Source organism: Phascolarctos cinereus, unplaced genomic scaffold, assembly GCF_003287225.1.
Source record: "Phascolarctos cinereus isolate Bilbo 61053 unplaced genomic scaffold, phaCin_HiC Scaffold_4;HRSCAF=312, whole genome shotgun sequence".
Classification (NCBI taxonomy): Eukaryota; Metazoa; Chordata; class Mammalia; order Diprotodontia; family Phascolarctidae; genus Phascolarctos; species Phascolarctos cinereus.
The window spans coordinates 708,854,220-708,873,525 of record NW_027555847.1 but is presented as its reverse complement, the minus strand read 5'-3'; the positions used below and the strand labels follow the sequence as shown (position 1 = coordinate 708,873,525).

Sequence of the window (19,306 nt, the reverse complement as noted above, 5' to 3'; positions counted from 1 at the left end):
AGGATTTTTTTGATGATAAGAGAGACTTGAGTGTGTTTTTAGGGAGCAGGGAACGAACCAGTAGACAGGAGAGACTGAAGATTAGAGAAAGAGATAATAGGTAATGTGCTGGAGAGGATGGGAGGGGATTGGGTTAAGGGTACGTGTAGAGGGCCTTGATGAGAACAAGGTCTACTTCGTCATCAAAGTGTGCCCGGAAGGATACAGTTCTCAGTGACTTGTCTATGCCAACGGAACCAAATACCACATGGCACTTATACCATGAGTTTTAAATTGCCACTGGACCCTGAGCCAGGGGAACCTTCTGCTAATTAACAGATGGACAAGATTACTTCTTCCTCTATTGTCCATCCTGTCTTTCCATCCTATTGCTGTTTCTGAGATTGTTTCCACAAGCTGTTTGTATTCACAACATTTTTGCAATAGTCTTTTTTTAGTTGTGCTTTTTATTTATTCATTTCTTTTTAAGATTTATTTAGCACCTTTTTTTTTCCTTCTGAAGAGCTCTTAATGACTGTACTTAGAACTTCCAAACAGTGAACATTTGTCAAGCACCAAAATAGCAAAATGGAGGACGTATCCTTTGGATGAGTAGGAGGTGTCTGGACGGCCATGTAGAATTAATCAGTCAGTCACCAAGCATTTATTAAACACCTTCTTTGTGCCAGGCACTGTGCACTGGGGTATAGATACAAAGAATAAAACAATCCCTACTCCCTACAGGCGTTTATAGTCTATTAGGTGAGAAAGCATGCATGCGTGCATGCGTGTGTGTGTGTGTGTGTGTGTGTGTGTGTGTGTGTGTGTAGTGTACACACAGAAAATATACAGATGTTAGGGAAGGAGGAGGCTAGAGCAAAATAATCTTCATGTAAAAGATGATACTTAAACTGTAACTTGAAGAAAGAGGGAGGGGTTCAGTGAAATGGAGGGGAGGGGGGAATGCATTCTAGGCATGGAGAGCAGCCCCTGCAAAGAGACAGAGAAAGAAGATGGAGTGTCATGTGTGAGGAACAGAGAGGAGTCTTTTTCCAAGGAATTTGTCCAAGAATGGGAGGGGATGTAATGGAAGGAAAACTGGTGGTGATGGAAGAATGTAGTGAAGGTTTTTGAAAGCAGAGGGACTTGGGGCAGCTAGGTGGCACAGTGGATAGAGCACTGGCCCTGGAGTCAGGAGGACCTGAGTTCAAATCCATCCTCGGACACTTGGCACTTAGTAGCTGTATGACCTTGGGCAAGTCACTTAACCCCAATTGCCTCACACACATGAAAAAAGAGGGACTTGTGCATGTTTGAAGACAGCGAGGAAGAAATTAGTAGCTAGGGAGCGATTGAAAATTAGGGGAGGGGTCATAGTAAAAAAAAGGCATTATGTCTCACTTATAAGAATGTGAGTTTCTGCTGAGTAGGGATTGTTTTGTTCTTAGATTTGCATCCTCTGTGTTTGTACAGTGCCCAGCACATGGTGTGGATTTGATACTGCTTACTGATTGATTGAGAAAGTGAGAAGCAGTGGGATCCAGGGCACATATAGTGGGGTTAGTCTTGGCATAGAGAAAGGTCACCTCATTTTTAGAGACTGGAGGACAGGAGGAGAGAATGGCCAGAACTGTGCGGCGGTGGCTGTGTGAGTAGAGAGGGGGCTGGATGCAAGAAATGTGGTGGAGTGGCGGTGGCTGTGTGAGTAGAGAGGGGGCTGGATGCAAGAAATGTTGTGGAAAAAATAATAAAGAAATTAAAAAAAATAAAACAAACAAACAAAAAGAAATGTTGTGGAGTGGTGGTGGCTGTGTGAGTAGAGAGGGGGCTGGATGCAAGAAATGGTGTGGAAAAATAATAACAAAAATAAAAAATAAAATAAAATAAAAAGAAATGTTGTGGAGTGGCGGTGGCTGTGTGAGTAGAGAGGCGGTTGGATGCAAGAAATGTTGTGGAAAAGTAATAAAAAAATTAAAAAAAATAAAACAAACAAACAGAAAGAAATGTTGTGGAGTGGTGGTGGCTGTGTGAGTAGAGAGGGGGTTGGATGCAAGAAATGTTGTGGAGTGGTGGTGGCTGCGTGAGTAGAGAGGGGGCTGGATGCAAGAAATGGTGTGGAGTGGTGGTGGCTGTGTGAATAGAGAAGGGGGTTGGATGCAAGAAATGTTGTGCAGGTTGAAACAATTGGATCTGGCAGTTGGTGGGACATGTGTGGTGAGGGAGAGTGAGGAATCATGGGTAATCCTGAAGTTACACACCTGGGAGAATAGAATAGTGCCTTTGACAGAAAGGGAGTTTGGAAGTGGGCTATGTTACAGGCAGAGGCCACTGCTCATCTCTGGTGTTGGAGACATTTGTAGAGGGGCCTAGACAGACAGTCTTTAAAAAATAAGCATTAAGTCTGCATCCATAGCAATATATTCTTAACATTTAGTAATGTTTTTGATTTACCCTACAATATTTTATCATTAAACTAGTCAGGAAGCAAGCATTTATTATTATTATTATTATTATTATTATTATTATTATTATTATTATCATCACCATCAATAATAATAACAACTAGCATTTATATGGTACATTAAGATTTGCAAAATGTTTTAAAGATGTTGTCTCATTTGACCCTCATAACATCCCTGGGAGCTAGGTGCTATTATTATCTCTGTTTTACTTATTATGTAAAAAGTTATGTAAGGCACTGTGCTAAGTGCTGGGGTTACAAAGAAAGACAAAAACAGTCCTTGTTTTCCTGGACTTCACCTTGTAATGGGGAGATGACATAAAAAACTAGGTGACAAATACAAAATGTATTTAAAATAGATAGAAGGGAATATGGGAAGAGAAGGCACTAGCAGCTTAGGGAATGGGGGAAGGGAACAGGAATTGAATCCTGCAGAAGGTGGGATTTGAGCTGAGTCTTGAAGGAATCCCAGGGGGACTCCTGGAGGCGGAGGTCAAGGGGTAGAGGGCTCCAGTGCAAAGGCCCTCAGATGGGACCTGCAGTGTGTCCTCTTGGAAGAAATGTAGATGGCCAGTGTAGTCTGAGAGATGGCATGATGTCATCAAGGAGGGAGCCCTTCGTTAAGAATCAGGAGACCTGGATTCTGGTCCTAGCTTTGCCATTGACTAACTGGGGCACCTTGGATAAGTCATGTAACATCTTTGAACCTGTGTTTCTTCATCCACAAAATAGGATCAGATAACCCTATTGTGCTGACCTCACAGGGCTGTTGCGAGGATAAAATGTAATTTTTGTAAAGCTCTTTGTAAATTGTGAAGAGTTAATATAAGTGAGAACAGTTATTAATTTTGGAATCCAAGTACTTCCTGAGTTAATGAATCATGAAGTATTTATTCCATGAATACTATGGCCCAGGCTCTGGAATGGGTGCTGAGGGATAAATACAATGAATTAAAAAATGTTTATTCTTCAAGGAGCACACATTCTCCTGGAGGTTGATGACCAGAACATCTATAAGTATGTGCAGAATAGATATGAAGAGAATAACACGAAGTAGTGAAATACAAGGTAGTTTGAGAGTAAAATTCTAGTTGGGGGAATTGAAAAGCTTCGTGCAGAAGGTCCTGCCCAAGCTGTGGTTTAAGAGATTTCAGTGGTTAGGATTGTTCTTTATACCTGTTATCATGGCTGATCAGTATTGGAATATGTCATTTCTTTGACTGTCAGTGATCCTGCGTATATGTCCCTGAACTTGTATATTGCCCTTTTGTGGTGTCTTCTCTTTCTTTGGCTGCTGTCTTTTCCTCTATGATACCACTGCTATTTCTAATGTTTGTGCAGTGTTCCATTTTTCAGGGTTGCCTCTGATGTTTATTTTAATGAAATTTTTCCTGTTAAAAACGTTTGGAGGCTGAGAACCTCCTTTAGGGCTATGTGTCTATGTCTATGTGTGTGCACACATGTAACACGTATGATAGTGACACTAGTTCTCCCGTGTTTAATGCACTTTGAATGATTTGTCTAGCAGTATCCCTCCAGGTTTGTTGGTATAATACCTGCCCAGGGTTAGGACAGAGCTAGCTGGGGACCAAACTCAGGACGCTGATTTCATTAACACTCTATTCCAAACCAAGTGAGCTAACCAGTCACAGATGTAACACCTACACACTCAGTTTGTTATGTAACCAACAATGTTCTGAATGATACTTCTGGCCCATCATTTGTCTATATTTATGTGGTGTTTGGCTTTGTTTAGGTCTGTTGTATCAGGTTTGGACTCTCCTGCCAAGATTAGCTCCATGGAAAAGAAACTTCTCATCAAGAGCAAAGAGCTACAAGACACTCAGGACAAGTGTCACAAGGTATTTATTTCTGCGGCTGGCCTCCCTCCTTGCTCCAGGATTCTTCAGCCAGTCTATGCCAAGGGATCAGCCCGGCGCTGCTGATGTGCTGACCCAGCAGATCCGTAGAGAGCAGTGCTCCTCCTTCGCTCAAGTTGCTCCTGCATCAGTACAGAAGGAGATGAGTTCAGGCCTTGACTTTGCTGTAAATATCTTAATCTTAACCAAAGGAGGCACTGGATTTAAAACAGTCCTTTTCTCAGCATGACCCAGATGACTGCTTCTTCCAGCAGGTGGCCCTTCCCCCTCATCACTGGCAGAAACACGGCCTAGCTGCTTTGGAGGGTCCGAAGTCTGTCTTCTTAGCCTTTAAATCTCTGCTTATGTAACTGTGGCCACTTTATTGATTGTGCTCAACATCTCATAACAATCACTATTCCTGCATAGAGGGAACTAACTGGAAGCTATTAAAACTCACTACTTGCTTGAGACTCTTGAGAGCAGATATTTATATCCTTTCCCTGTACTGGATTTGTCCTCTAGTTCCTTACAAGGAGATGGGGGAGAATCCTCTGGTTCAAGATGGATTTGGGATAAAGTTAAAGTGACATCTGCAGAAACAGGTGAAAAATGATGGTTGTGGCTTCTTTGCTAACTGGGGTAGAGAAGTGATCGAATGTGAACAAGCGGCTTGAATGAATGGAATGACTTAGCGTTGGTGCCTGTCCTTAAGAAGAACTGTGCAAACCAGGACCAGAGACAATGGTATTAACATCTAAGCAACCTTTGTGGATTCCTTAGAGGCTGGCCAATAAGGTGGTCTGTCATAGACCACTGGAAAATCTCCCTGCGCCTAATGTGTTTTGAAATTAGCCACACTTGGCTCTCTTAACCTGTCGGTGTATTTATTGCAGATGGAGCAGGAAATGACACGGTTGCACCGGAGAGTGTCTGAGGTGGAGGCCGTGCTTAGTCAAAAGGAGGTGGAGCTGAAGGCCTCTGAAACCCAGAGATCCCTCCTGGAGCAGGACCTGGCTACTTACATCACAGAATGCAGTGTGAGCCTTTCCCATAGTCCTTTTCCCTTGGAGGTAGCCATGCCCTGTTTGTCTCTCATCTTGTTCCATGATGGTGTCAGTGAGGCCTATAGTACAGAGGTAAGGTAGGAGATTGGGCAGAGGGAGCCTGTATAGGATACAGACAAAACAACCATCGTTCGCAGGGTACTGACAGCCAAATATTAAGGTTGCCAAAGAGTGGAAACTCAACTCAAGCAAGAAGTCCGAGTGCAACTAGTCTTGATATCCTCAAATGGTTCTGTGGCTTGTCTGAAAGCTGCGTCTCTTTGGTTTAAAGGGTAGCAGACTTGGTCAGTACTTAGTCATACTCCCCAGTAGAAGCTGGAATGTGACTTGGGTGACATAGGGCACATTGTGATTTTCCTGGAACTGATTTTTTACCCTAGGGCCAGAGAACTGATGTTTCCTAGGACAGTATTTTAAGGTCTCAAGTTGCTCATCATTAAAGATCCTGTGACTGTCTTCTCCATTGTCTCCATCCAGGTGTTTATGGTTCGCCTAACTAAAACATTCTTTGTAACTTGAATCACACATAGTCTTTAGTTTTTATAAGGGAGAGGAAATCTATATAGCATTGCTGATTAAGAGTAACTGCTGTGTTTCCATTCCAGGATTGGCTGCGTTTCAGCAGTGGGTGAAGTTATTCATACAGATAGATATTTCAATGCCTCTAAAGCATTGTGGGAACCTTCTGGATTAAAGGTGTGCAGGAAACACAAGACAGGAGGTAGAAATAGGCTAGTTAAGGTCTTAAGACTGAGCAAAGAATGAAGCCATTGCTCCTTTGGGATTCTTGAGAAGAGTGGAAATAATTGATTTGAAAAAGATTTTGCCTGATGTCCCTCAACAGTACTGTGTTTATAGCGATTGAATGATTGTGGGTTTTAAGTGCCACGTACATGAGTAAGCAAAGACATGATTGGTCAGTGATACCAAGCCGTGCTTTCATTTCCTCTGCAGAGTAATACATTGGGGTGGGGGCCTCTGGAACTAATGACAAGAGGCGTAGACAGATAGAAAACTGAAATTCAGCTGTAACAAATGGGAACTTAAAAACATGAGTCTGTCACCTGAGTCTGTCTCAGTGTCTTTGAAGAAGCTGGGTGTTCTCTTAATTAGACATTTTGAACAGAAGGGTCAAAAAGGTCTATGTGTTAAACATTTTGCTTTCTGCAGAGCCTAAAGCGAAGTTTGGAGCAGGCACGGATGGAAGTGTCCCAGGAGGACGACAAGGCATTGCAGCTTCTCCATGATATCCGAGAGCAGAGTCGAAAGCTGCAAGAGATCAAAGAACAGGTATAACTGCTTTGCTTTCTGGGGAGCAGAGCGGTTAATCTGACTGTTCCTGACTTCTGTTTTTTACTTTTAGTAGAAGAATCACACACACACACACACACACACACACACACACACACACACACACACTCACACACTCTCTCTGTGTGTCCTTCCCTTCCTTCTCTCTCCTTCTTTTCCTCTTTCTCTCCTTCCCTTCCTCCACTAAACTATTATTCTAGAGCTCTCTTGCAGTGTGAGGTACCTTTGACTTCCCAAAGACTTTGCTCTGGTAGGTGCTACTGAGCTGGGTAAGCTTCAGATTCCAGGAATGCACTGCAGGTTAATTGTCTGAGGACCAGACTAAGCTAAGCTTGGGGACACAGATCACTGGTGGTCCATAGAGGAAGAATTTTTTTGGAGCAACTTAAGAAGACCATCTGCAAAGTTATAGGAGCTGCACATCTGGAACAATGAAACAACAACAACAAAAAAGAGAGAGTTGACCGGTTCCCCCATCCGGATCCCACCCACATTTACTTACAATTTGTTCTTTTACTTAGAGAAATCCTTTTTCCTATCTGTAGCACTTAGTTTTAATTTCTCCAGTAAGTATTTTTGTAGTGTACTCAGGATTCTTTTTATCTACTACTTTTTCATTTGATTTCATTTTGAAACCTTGGGGTTCAGAAATTCACTTTTTTCAGGTTTTAAAAAAGTTTCATCATTTGGATTACTCTAAAACATTTACTTTAGAGAACTATTTAATATCTTCTTTGGAATTTTTCTCATAGAGCATTTTGAGTAGATCTAACATTTTGTAAATTTTTCGATTTTCCAGAATAAATACGATTTCAGGTATAATAAGTTCTTCATTCATCTTTGAATTTGGGCCCAAAGGAATCAACGGTTGAGAAATTGACATAACTTGTTTCTCCTCCAGCTTTTTCCACTGAGACTTTAAATAAATCCTTCATGCAGTAGAAGAGATTCATTTTAAGGAAGTGTACTGTATTTGTAGAGACACAAAATTCTATGGAATCTATAGAAATGTTGCCCTTGGAAGACAATTCTGTACAACCAATAGTTTATCCTAAATGTGTAAGCAATAGCTGCTTTCAGTTGTACCATGTAAAAAGAATTCCTGAGAGTTCTCTCTGTATTGTAAATTATTCACTTGAAGTATCTTGCTAATGTCACATACCTTCTCTTTCAGTGGTCTTATTAACATTATCTATTCTTTCATAAATCATTCTGAATATTTATATGATTATTATATATTTGTCTTTTCTCTGTGTGTCTGTGTCCTCTTTTCTATCCCTCTCTTTCTCTGCCCCTCCATTTCTGTCTCTTGCCATTCTCTTTATCTGTCTTTCCTGTGATTTCTGTAGAGGAGTGAACCTTTGGTGTTCTACCAAATGGCGTTCCATTTTCCCACTTTTTGTATTTTATTAGGTACCAGTGTTTTCTTTTTGTCTTCTTTAGGAGTATCAAGCCCAAGTAGAAGAGATGAGGTTGATGATGAATCAATTGGAGGAGGACCTTGTCTCTGCCAGAAGACGTAGTGATCTCTATGAATCTGAGTTGAGAGAGTCTCGGTTAGCAGCTGAAGAATTCAAACGCAAAGCTACAGAGTGTCAGAATAAATTGATGAAGGTAGCTAAGGCCTTCCTCAGTAGGGAACTTAACTTTTCAGTGTTTTAAATGTTTGTAGGGTGGGATTGGTAAATGAGAAAAGCTTCTGAGTACTTTTATGGTTTCAGAAATAGCGTGAAAGTGATTTTTTTTTCTAGTGAGGAAGTTTGGGAGGTAACAGGAGGTCTTGGAAATCTTTTGATCCTTATTAGAGTAAAAACAAAGGTAGTATTTCTTAAAAGAACTTAAAATTTTTTAAATGTTCTCTCCTGGAAATTATTTTATGGTTTTTTTTTTTAAACTACAGGCTAAAGATCAAGGGAAGGTTGAAGTAGGAGAACTGTATTCCAAACTGGAAAAGGTATTTTTCATGCTTGATGTCACCAGTTATTATTAGTGGATTAGTATGTTAATACCACTAGAGATTCATTAATCTAGGAGAATCTTGGAATGAATAGGAAGCATATCTCTTATTGGTATGGCATTCTGGAGGTCAGATTCTCTAGTTTAATTGTTTTTAACTGTAGCAGTATTTAGGTAGAAGTGAAATTAATCCTCTGTGTAAGGGCTGATAGACTCTTGTGACAAATGACCACAAATACTTTAGGAAATATAAATGAAACTTCTCTCTTAAAACTTGGAATTTTAAAAACATTCTCTCCTTGTGCCATTCCCGTATAGTTGGTATTGGAAGTATTTGATATGGTAGTGAGCTGGGCAGAAAGGCGACATCAGTGAGGCAGGACTGTTCTATCTCCGACTTCTCTGATAGACCGTTGTGCTTTTTTCTCTGCTAGTAAGTTCCTAGAAAAGCCAACCCCCCCCCCCCGCCAACATCGTAGAGTGGCTTCAAGGAACTGGCACTGAAATACGTAGTATGTTATGGAACTTACTGTCTGTTTGCTTTTGGTTTTATTTCCTATGCTTGTGCTTATAGGTGAATGCTGAACAGCAGCTCAAAATCCAGGAGCTACAAGAGAAGCTGGCCAAGGTGAGGCGGCACTGATTGCCTATGCTTCTTCCCCTGCGGTCCCGGGGCACTGAAGATGAAAGAAACAGAATCAGGCAGGACACTGAGGAGGAGTGAGCTCATGGTGGAAAATCAGAGCTCTGACTGTGCTTCCCCTTTTGAGGCCTGTCAGCCATGTGTGTTAGACTAGCAAGTAGAAATTCTAGTTACAGTACTTCAGAAGCTTGGAGGCCTTGGGATGGGTTCATTGTTTCGTAGGTTCAGAAATGAAGAGTGCTTTGGTTGTGACCTAGTCAGTTTTCCAGTGCACTTTAAAATCAGAAACTCACTTCCCAGAGGCCAGATGTGACCTAGAGAACCTCCACGATGGAGAACCGTAGCAAGCTTGTATTTTCATGGGGGCAGGAGTGGTGGTCCAGGGAGTTTACAGCATACCATTGATGGTCTTGATAGTGATAGTCATGAGAATGACTATTTTGTCTCAGTTGATCATGGGAAGTGTTATTTTAAAAGGCTGGAGTGAAACCCAGTTCTAAGATCTTCAGGTTATGGTTGTTGAATGTGTCAGTGTGCTTGGTTAGGTAAATGCCAACTCCTGGTCATTCTGGATTCTAATGAGCATTTTCTTTGCCTTCTTTCAAGCAAGTGCTTTCACTATTTATCTGTCCTTATCTAGATCAGGGTTCTTTTCCATTTTTGTGTCACGGACCCTTCTGGCACCCCTTCTCCAAATCATGTTTAAATGCATAAAGTAAAATACATAAGATTACAGGGAAAGCCAATTCTGTTGAAATATATCGTTATTAATATATTTAAAACAAGTTCACAGGAACCCCTGTTCTAGATAGAAATGACAAATTCTTTTAAAGTTCTACATCAAAAAAACAAATTAAGTAGAAATTGTGAGATTCTGGCCTAAATTCACTATGGTGGTATCTCTATTTATTTGTTCTCTAGGATAATTAACAATTTACTAAACATCATTCCAAGAAGGGTAACCATTGTTTAATCCACGTGAAATACTATGGCCACTATGGCTCTTCAACCCAGAAGAGGTTTACTTTTTGGTATTTCTGGGCAATCTGCAGTATTGATGTGTGACATAGTGGGCAGAACTGGCCTTGGTGTAAGGAGGGTGTTGGTTTAAGTTCCATCTTTAACTCGTGTGGTTGGGTGACTCTGGCAAGTCATTTAACTCCTTCTGTCCCCTAGGTAGCTTTCTAAGATTCTGAGTTGAAGACAAGCTGCTGATCTGCCTTGGTGGTGGTGCTGGTGGGGAGGGGGGGGGAGTTGGGTTGCTTCTCTGTCTGGGAGTAACTGTACTGATGACATCTCGGGTCACGTCCTGTGCCTGGGATGTAGCTAAAATCAAGAGTGTTGGATTTGTAGTCTAAAAACTTGGATTCAAGACTGAGCTTGGTTTCTTCTGGGCTTTGTGACTGTGGACAAGAGCCTTAACCTGACTGAGCCTCAGTTTTCTCTTTTATAAAATGGGAATAATAAATATTTGTACTGTCTGCTTTCTAAGGCTGTGATGAAAGTAGTCTGTACAGTAAAGTGCTGTGTAAGCAGGAGTTGTTTGTATTCCTTTAGGCTGTGAAAGCCAGCTCTGAGGCGACTGAGCTACTTCAGAATATTCGTCAGGCCAAGGAGCGAGCTGAGAGGGAGCTAGAGAAGCTGCAGAACAGAGAAGACTCTTCTGAAGGCATGAGAAAGAAGTTGTTTGAGGCGGAGGTGAGTGGACCTCTTCGGCCTGCAGGGGAGTGATGACGAGCTGTTGGAGCACCAAGAAAGGGGGCAGTGCCAACCTTGACTACCCGCTGCCGCTCTCCGCCATGCTTACTTTGAAAGGCCTGGGAATCGTTTTAGGACCTGAGGGGGCTTTAGGACGCAGCTTGAAGTAGGACAGTTTTCGGTTGTGATGTTCTTGTTTTCGCTAATTGTTCTCTGATCCCCTCCGTGATCTGTAAGAACTCTTTGTATAGGTCAGTGTCAGTCAGTCCTGTTCTTCTTTCTGTGTTCTCTAGCTCAGAGAGTCCACCTTTTTTCGTGGCTTTAACTGTCATCTCTATCCTTATGACGTTGAAATCCTTATCTTTCGTTCTGTTCTCTTACCACCCAGACTCTGCTTCCATGTCTCAAACCACTCATTGGACCATAAGTCCCAGCAGACCCCCAGAGAATTGATCATCTTGGTCAATCTTGAAGTGGTCGTCTTCCTCGAGTCAGCCCTCCCTTCCAATTCCTTCTTTTCTAATTCTCCCAGTCACTTAACTTTAGGCTTGATAACCTCGGTTCTGTCTTTAACTCATACTTGACTTTCATTCCGTCAGTCATCAAGGTTTCTTGATTTTTTTTCTTTACAATATCTCTCCAGTCCCTTTGCCACCACCCTAATCTAGGTCCTCATGACCTTCTCCTTAGATGCCCGCAGCAAGCTCTTGGTAAGCCTTTCTAGTTCCATATCTTCCCCTTCCAATGTAGCCCGTGTGCCACACCCAAGTGATCAGTCAGTCAAAAGTATTTGTGAAACGCGTCCTGTGTGCCAGGCATTGTGCTGAGTACTGAGGATATAAAGACATCGTTTACATCACATCATCTACCAGCTCAGAAGCCTTGAATGTTTTCGTGCACATTAAACTTAAAGTTCTCTGCCTCCCCTTTACGGCCTCTGTTCTGGCGTCATCCTATTGATTCAGTTTTATTCTGTACCACTGCTCATGCCCAGCCGCTAGTCCAGACAGGTTGATTTTGTCATTGTTCCATGAATGTGCCATGCTTATTGTCATCTCCATTTTAAGGCTCATGTTATTCCTTTCATGTGGGATGACTACCCTCTCCTCTTTTCCTTTTATCCCAGTCCTACTCATTCCATAGCCTGCTTTTCCACGAAGCAGCCCCTTACTGCTCACCCTCTCACCTTTAAAATCTTATAACACTTAGGATGTGTACCATGTAATTTAGCACTTCATTGTGTATCATTTTGTTTTCGGTTGTTTCATGTCTCGTCTCCCCAGTTAGACTGTAAATATTTTGAGGTCAAGGACCATGTCACCGATTTCTTTTGTAATTCTTCACGCCACATAATGCAGTGCTTGGCCCATTGAGCTGCTCAATAAATATTTGTTGGTTGATTATAATCTATAGGAACGACGCCATTCTCTGGAGAACCAAGTAAAGAGGCTAGAGACTGTGGAACGCAGAGAAAACAGACTGAAGGATGATATCCAGACTAAGTCACAGCAGATTCAACAGATGGCTGATAAAATTCTGGTGAGCAAGAATTCAGGTGGAGAAAATAATGGGTCAGAGGCTGTAGGGAAAAGGAGGAGGGCATACACATTCCTCGCCTGGGAAAAGAAGTCACCGAATAGCTACAAGTGAACATTTGTGGGTACCTCTTATCCAAGAGCGAGGTGGAAAACTGAACGCTGACAAGTGCGCTTTGATCTTTGATATAGGTGCCCTGTCTGACATTTTCTGTACAAGATTATGTCATTTCCCGTAAATTTTATAAAAGCATGAACCAAATATTATCAGTATAGTTTTGTGTGGTTATTAACTCTTTAGGAACTGTCCTGAAAAACTTGAAGGATTTTAGGCTTTTACGAGTGAATTCCAGATTGTTGCCTGTAGCGGAGAGAATAAATTAGTCATCCAAAATTGTTTTTCTCAGAGTAGTATTTGTCATAGATCCATACTCGCCCACTCACTTTCTCTGCTACAGTTGGGATTTTTTTAAACTTCTTTAGCTCTAGCAAGTCTTTTTTTAGGTTAATAACCATAATGATTCTGTTTTAGGCACTGATGACCAAATTAACCTAATGGGTGAAACCACTGGTGGTATTTACAAATATCGTGAGCATCTGCCCCTGCCTGGTGGCGAGGCAGATGAATGTTATTAAATGCTCCCCAAGCATTCTACCTAACCCTTAATCCAGAAATAATAATGAAGATAGGAAAGATTTAACGATATAATCTTTGTTGATAAGCCTTTCTTTGCAAAAGAGCAGCCACCTTTGAAATAAGCCATCCTATTCCACTGCACAGATAGAAAAACTGTGGGCCAGTCATAATAATATTGTGTGTCAGTAGCAATGACCGGAATTGAGACTGCCTGACATTTTCAGCCTTCTCAATTTCATAATCACTTCAGAATTTTCAAAGTTAGAAAAAGTATGTATGTGTACGCATGTGTGTGTGCATGCCACACCCCAGCCCAAAGGTTATTGGAACGTTGCCTTGAGCTGGGATTGATGGACCTTAAGGAATAGGTCAGCTTTGTCTTTGGTGCTAAGCAAACTGAAGTGAACATAAGCATACTGAAGTGAGAGGAAACTTTGTGTCTTCTGTCCTTTTACCAAAGCAGTGTTTAGGTATTAATTGACAAATGATTTAGGGTGCTGTTTTTAATAGTTTAAGACGTCTTGGTGGGTAGCAGTTGTATTTGCCCTTATAGGGCTGAACAAATGAATGAACATGCCCTAAAACCTACACACTAAAGAAAAAAAAGCCACACGCAAAGAAAGCAGATTTTAGACTATTCCTATTTCCTACAAGTCTGATGTTGTTTGTAGTAAGTAAGTGAGTAAGTAAGTAAGTTGAAACTGACACTTAGGAGTCAGTGCTCCTGAAACCTTGGGGAGTGTGGGTGAGGTGGTGGTGGTGTTTGCTTCCAAACTCACTAGCAGGAAACAGAGTGTTAGGGTCCTGACTCAGAAATTTGCGTTTTTGCTGGGGCTCTGTTGCCATGCTTTTAGTTTAGTTTAGTTTTTTTTCTTTTTGGTGAGGCAATTTGGGTTAAGTGACTTGCCCAGGGTCACACAGCTAGTAAATGTCAAGTGTTTAAGGCTGGATTTGAACTCAGATCCTCCTGACTCCAAGGCTGGAGTTCTATCCACTGTGCCACCTAGCTGACCTGTTTTGTTTTTCAGTTTTATTTTTTTATTTTATTTTATTTTTTTGTTGCCATGCTTTTACCTAGTCAAATTGGAAACAGGCTGTGGGGATTATTTTTTTTCCCCTACTGGTTATTTTCTTAACCTTTATGAATTAATAGCAACAAAATTTTCATGTACCTAAGTATTTCTGTGTTGTCTGTACAGTAATGGAAGGGTACCTTTTGCTCAGGTACAATGTTTTTGGTCTATATGGTGTCTATGATACAGATAGGAGAAGTTGATTAGAAGTTTTATAAAATGGTGCTTTGGAAATCTTCTCAACTTGGGGTTCACTTTGCTCTAAAATACCTGATCACAGAAATCCAAACTTTCAGAACAAATAAATTTGGAAATAATTCCAATTACATGAGACTCTTGTCTTTTGCCAAAAGAATGTGTCACAGTAGATAAATAGACTGCCATACTGCATAAGTAAAGATCTGTGTTCAGATTTCACCTTTGATACTGGGTCACCATGAGTAAGTTACTTATCCCCCAGAGCCTGATTTTCTCATCTGTGAAAAAAAGATGATTTCATAGAGGATACAGTATTGCATGGCATCCAACAGGATAACTGAGTGGAAAAGTTAGGTGCTAAAAAGATAGGTCTTTGTTTCAGAGAGAAACTTGAGTTCGTGAAAAGAACTGTGCAGTCTCCAGAGGAAAACCAGCTTGTTCTGGGCCAGGCTTAGCCCACTGGCCACAGGGAATGACTGTCTGAGACCTAGGAGCTCCTAAATGTCTGTCTAGATGCACATCCTAGCCTGAACACCAGAACATTCTTCATCCACTTGGTTTTTCCTTTGTGGATAGTTAGATTGAACTTTTTGGATTGATTATACCTCTGATTTAGGAGGCTGTGTAATGTTCTAGGACTTGATGAAATCAACACGATGTTATTTGCAGATAAGAATATCTGGAGGGCCTTTCCATTGATAGGGATTTGAATTTTAGGATCACCCAAAGAAGGGGTACTATGGTGGCTATGAGCCATGTGTCACCTGTTGCAGACATGGAATTACACAGGAGAGGCAGGGTGAAGGGTTTCATCAGAGAAACAGGTTTCCAGAAACAAATATGAGCAGGTCCTATAGCAAGAGGAAAGTATGACTGATGGGCAGGGGTCCGTTAGTATGGAATGTCTAAAGCCTGAGAGCACGGCCCTCAGCATGTTGGTGAACTGATGGAAAGGCTTGGACAAGAGCTGCGTAGGATGGACAGGCTTAGATGGATTGTGATCTCCATCATTAAAGGGAATGTGCCCACCTAGATGAGATCACAGTTCCACTGGAGTAGGGGAGAGTAAAAGGGGGCATGTATTTTGTGTCTCCTTCACATGGGTTATTGTGAGACCCCAGTGAGATCCTGTCTGTCAGGGGCTTCACAGACTTTAAAGTTTCATTTATTCAGTAAACATTTATTAAGAAAGTGCCTCTGTGCTGGGCACTGTGCTAAGCCCCTTCTGTAAGTGGCAGTTAAAAAAAGGTCACTACATAGGCTAGATCAGAGATGAAAGGGACTGTAGGGTTTATTTAGTCCATCAGCTTCATTCTGTAGATGAGCACAGGAAAGCCCTAGAGGGTTAAGTGACTTGCCCAAGGTGCCAACCGTAGCTGATGAATAGCAGGCATGGAATTCAAATCTAGGTCCTTTGTCCCTACATCCTTTGAGGTTTCCACTACATCACAGTATGCCTCTGGTCATTTTTTTTACACTCATCTTTTCAAGAAGTTCTCTCTTTCAAAGTATACTTTGCATATTGCCTGATTAGAATTCAAAAAACTTAAATCTCAGAATTTTAGTAAGTTTTGTACACATAACTCTCGAGCATTTTCTTTTCTATGATTGTATATAATCTTGCCAGTTTCCTTGCCCTTCAGTTCAGAGAAAAGTTGCCTAGCAGCTCTCTGTAGAATCAGGCTCAGGTTTTATGTAATGATTTTGATGGTGGCTTTCACTGACTCATGGGCCCAGACTTCTGGGAATTCTAGTGTATAGGGGATGGCTTTCCACTCAGAGCATGTGCCTCTCAACAAGATGCTACTCTGTTTAAAGACCATCCTGATGTTAGCAAATGAATCAGATAGTTGCTAAATGACCAGCACACAGAACAGTTTAATCTTGAAACCTCAACAGCATATTTTTAAAGTCCCTCCCCCCATGAACCATGGGCAAGTGCTTATAAAAGTAAAGTTTTGAAGTATTAAAATGTAACTCTACTGAAAAACAAAATGAACATTAAATGATTTCCATAACTCCATTGTTCATGTCTGACCTTTAATGTACATGTGTAAATTTTCACTTAACTGCAATCAGCACCATTTTGTGTTTTTTTTCATATGGTATTTTCTCTACAGATTTGCATGTGTCAATATCCATATGCCTATTTTTATTACGATATTTTAGTTTTTTAAACATCAAATTATTCTTCTAGCTGAGCTCCTGAGTAGTATCCTGGGTTTTTAAGTATAGAAAAATAGTGATAACTTTTTTTTTAGCAGAATAAAAGTTACTACTTTTCCCTTTTAAGGCTGTCTTAGCACCTAGCAGAGAGAAATGGACCAAGATGGAATATAATTCCATTCCAGGAATGGAATATAATTCCAGGGAATTTTCTGTCTTTATTTGCCTGATGGGTTCACATTGTAGTAGGGTGGGTAGTGATAGAGACAGGAGCTAACTTAGTTACACTAAAGCTTTCCTAACATTGCCCTTAGAACCAACAAGAGAGAGAGAAAGAGAGAGAGAGAGAGAGAGAGATAATGAGGGAGAGAGAGAGAGGAAGGAGGGAGGGAGAGAGAGAATGAATATGTCAGGCCTTCAAATACCAAACCCCTTATTACATCCTAGGCATAATGCTGGTTTTCCTTTCCTTCTGAGGGGGAAGGAAATGCCTGTTAATGATACTGCATATACCAAAGTTATGTTAAGCATGTATGCTAAACATACTTTGGATATATTATTTATTCCCTCTGCACACCTGACCTTTTACTCTTTTGTATTCAGGAGCTGGAGGAGAAGCACCGGGAGGCTCAGGTCTCAGCCCAGCACCTAGAGGTGCATCTGAAACAAAAAGAGCAACTCTACGAGGAAAAAATTAAAGTAAAGAGACTTTCTGATCTCCTTGAGCACACGTTTTGTACACGTCACAGACTCTTTCTGTTCCCTGGTCACTTGTGGGGCTCTTCTTCTGAGGCTTGTGGAGCTCTGAGTAAACTCTGTCCTTAGTATGTTATGGGAGGTTTTTGGGGTTATCCATGTGGGGATTTGAAAGTCAGACGTACGATTTCATGAACAACTGTATTTTACCTTATCATTTTTGAGATGGAAACTTTACCTCCTTCTATCTTCTTTGGAAATCAGACTTGGAAAGAGGCTCTTCAGTTTTCTCTGGTGCCGTTATCGATTTGGTCAGTGTACTTGAAGAGCCATCACTCTTTTTGGAATCAAGTCCCGTCCTCCCCTTCTGCTCCTGCCCTTGGCCTCTCTTCTGTTTTTTTTTTTTTTCCATTTAAAGCACTGGGGAAAAAAAAAAGAAAAGAAGGCCAGAGGAAGAGGAGCTTGTATTCATTTCCTTGCTGTAACCTATAAACTGTGGATACCAGATCCTTTCAACTGATTCTAACCTATTGGTCCCTAAATTCCTCTCATGTAACAGAAGATGTTTCCAACTTACAGGGCACCCTGTGACTTGGAGTTTTCTTCACATTGACTGGCTGGGTTATGAAAATCTCTCCTGTTTATGTTACAGGCCTGTTTAGAAAGAGCTACCTCATCTTTACTTAGATATCTGTGGTAGGCTTTGTCTCTGAGTATTCTCCTTGTTTTTCTCCCTTAAAGTTTACTATAGGTCCTTCACTTTTACCTGGTCAGACCTGACTACGAATACATAGGTTCTGGATAGCAAGAGCTTTAACCTTCCTATTCTTCCTCCCTGCTTCCATGTTCCCTCCTTCCCCAGCTTGTCTCTTTTGAATAATTGTTATGTCTTATTACTGCTGTTCTGGCCTTGAATCGTCCCACTAGGATTCTGTAATGCCATTTAGGTCACAGTTTTGATCATATACAAAAACTCTCTATTTTCTCCCTCTCTCAGTATGTCTCTTGTCATAATTTTAGAATTGTGACGTAAGCATCCAAGAGATCTGGCAGCCTGTCCCAATGTGTTCCTCCTGTCTCCCCATGGCCCTGTCTTTACCTTTTGTGTTCATACCAACTGCTAATATTTTTTATACACTGGCCCTAGTTTAAAGCCCTTCTCATGGCATCAATTCTTTGAAATGTGTTCTTTCCTTTCTTCATTAGATGAGCCCCATTCCAGCTGTCTAGTCTTTTGTAGCAAGATGTCCTTGTGATTGGTGAAACTAGATCTCCTTTTTAACAGAGTTGTTAGAAAAGACATGAACCCCGCCTGTGTCCCCAATTCTTTCAGCTTTATTTTCAACACCCTATTGTCCTTCTTGATGTGGTTGGCATCATTTAGGTTAATCTACATGGACGAGAAGCATGGGGTAGCTTTCAAAGAGCTCCAAGTCTTTTTTTCTCATTTTTATTTTTGTCAGCAGGGAGGACCATGTACTTCCTAGGACATTCAGTGCAGCTGGTAGATGGTGACACTGTCACCTTTTGTTACCTAGTGGCAGCAAAAGATGCTTCCATTGGAATGATCAGCTCTAGGAACACGTGGCTTCTCCAGTGGGAAAGCTTCCTCTTCTCAGAGATATGTTTCTTCTTTAGCTAGACTGAAGCAGATGTGTGGAGAACAGTGGCTCACATCATTCCTTTTCTAATATCTATTTAATTCAACTTGAGTCAGCCATCATAGATAGTGTTTTACTTTGTTTATTGGTCTGGGATGTGAACCTACCTGCTGTCACTTTAGAATTCTGCCTCTGTCCTCAGGCTTAGCAGTCAACCACAGAAGGCTGATTCCACATCCCAGACTCTCCTTGGTTCATCAGTGAAGAACACAGTTCTTTAAATTGAGACTTAATTGTGAGCAGACTCATCCTAAAGGTGGCTAGGCATAGAGGGTGTTTCTTGAGAAGAGAAGGGCGATACCTGCTCGTTGGTATGAAGTATGCTATTCTGGTGCTCCACATCACAGGCAGCATCTGCTGGCCACA

The 19,306-nt window shown here is 41.3% G+C and overlaps 1 protein-coding gene across 1 annotated transcript in view; it reads left to right on the top strand.

The window, feature by feature from the left end:
- Positions 1–19,306, top strand: part of CIT (citron rho-interacting serine/threonine kinase) — a 162,675-nt gene that overhangs the window by 69,416 nt on the left and 73,953 nt on the right. Inside the window, 9 exon segments of the mRNA XM_021007994.2 lie at positions 4,197–4,302; positions 5,196–5,339; positions 6,537–6,656; positions 8,121–8,291; positions 8,578–8,631; positions 9,208–9,261; positions 10,834–10,974; positions 12,388–12,513; positions 17,187–17,282. Coding sequence (XP_020863653.1) covers positions 4,197–4,302; positions 5,196–5,339; positions 6,537–6,656; positions 8,121–8,291; positions 8,578–8,631; positions 9,208–9,261; positions 10,834–10,974; positions 12,388–12,513; positions 17,187–17,282 — 1,012 coding nt within the window.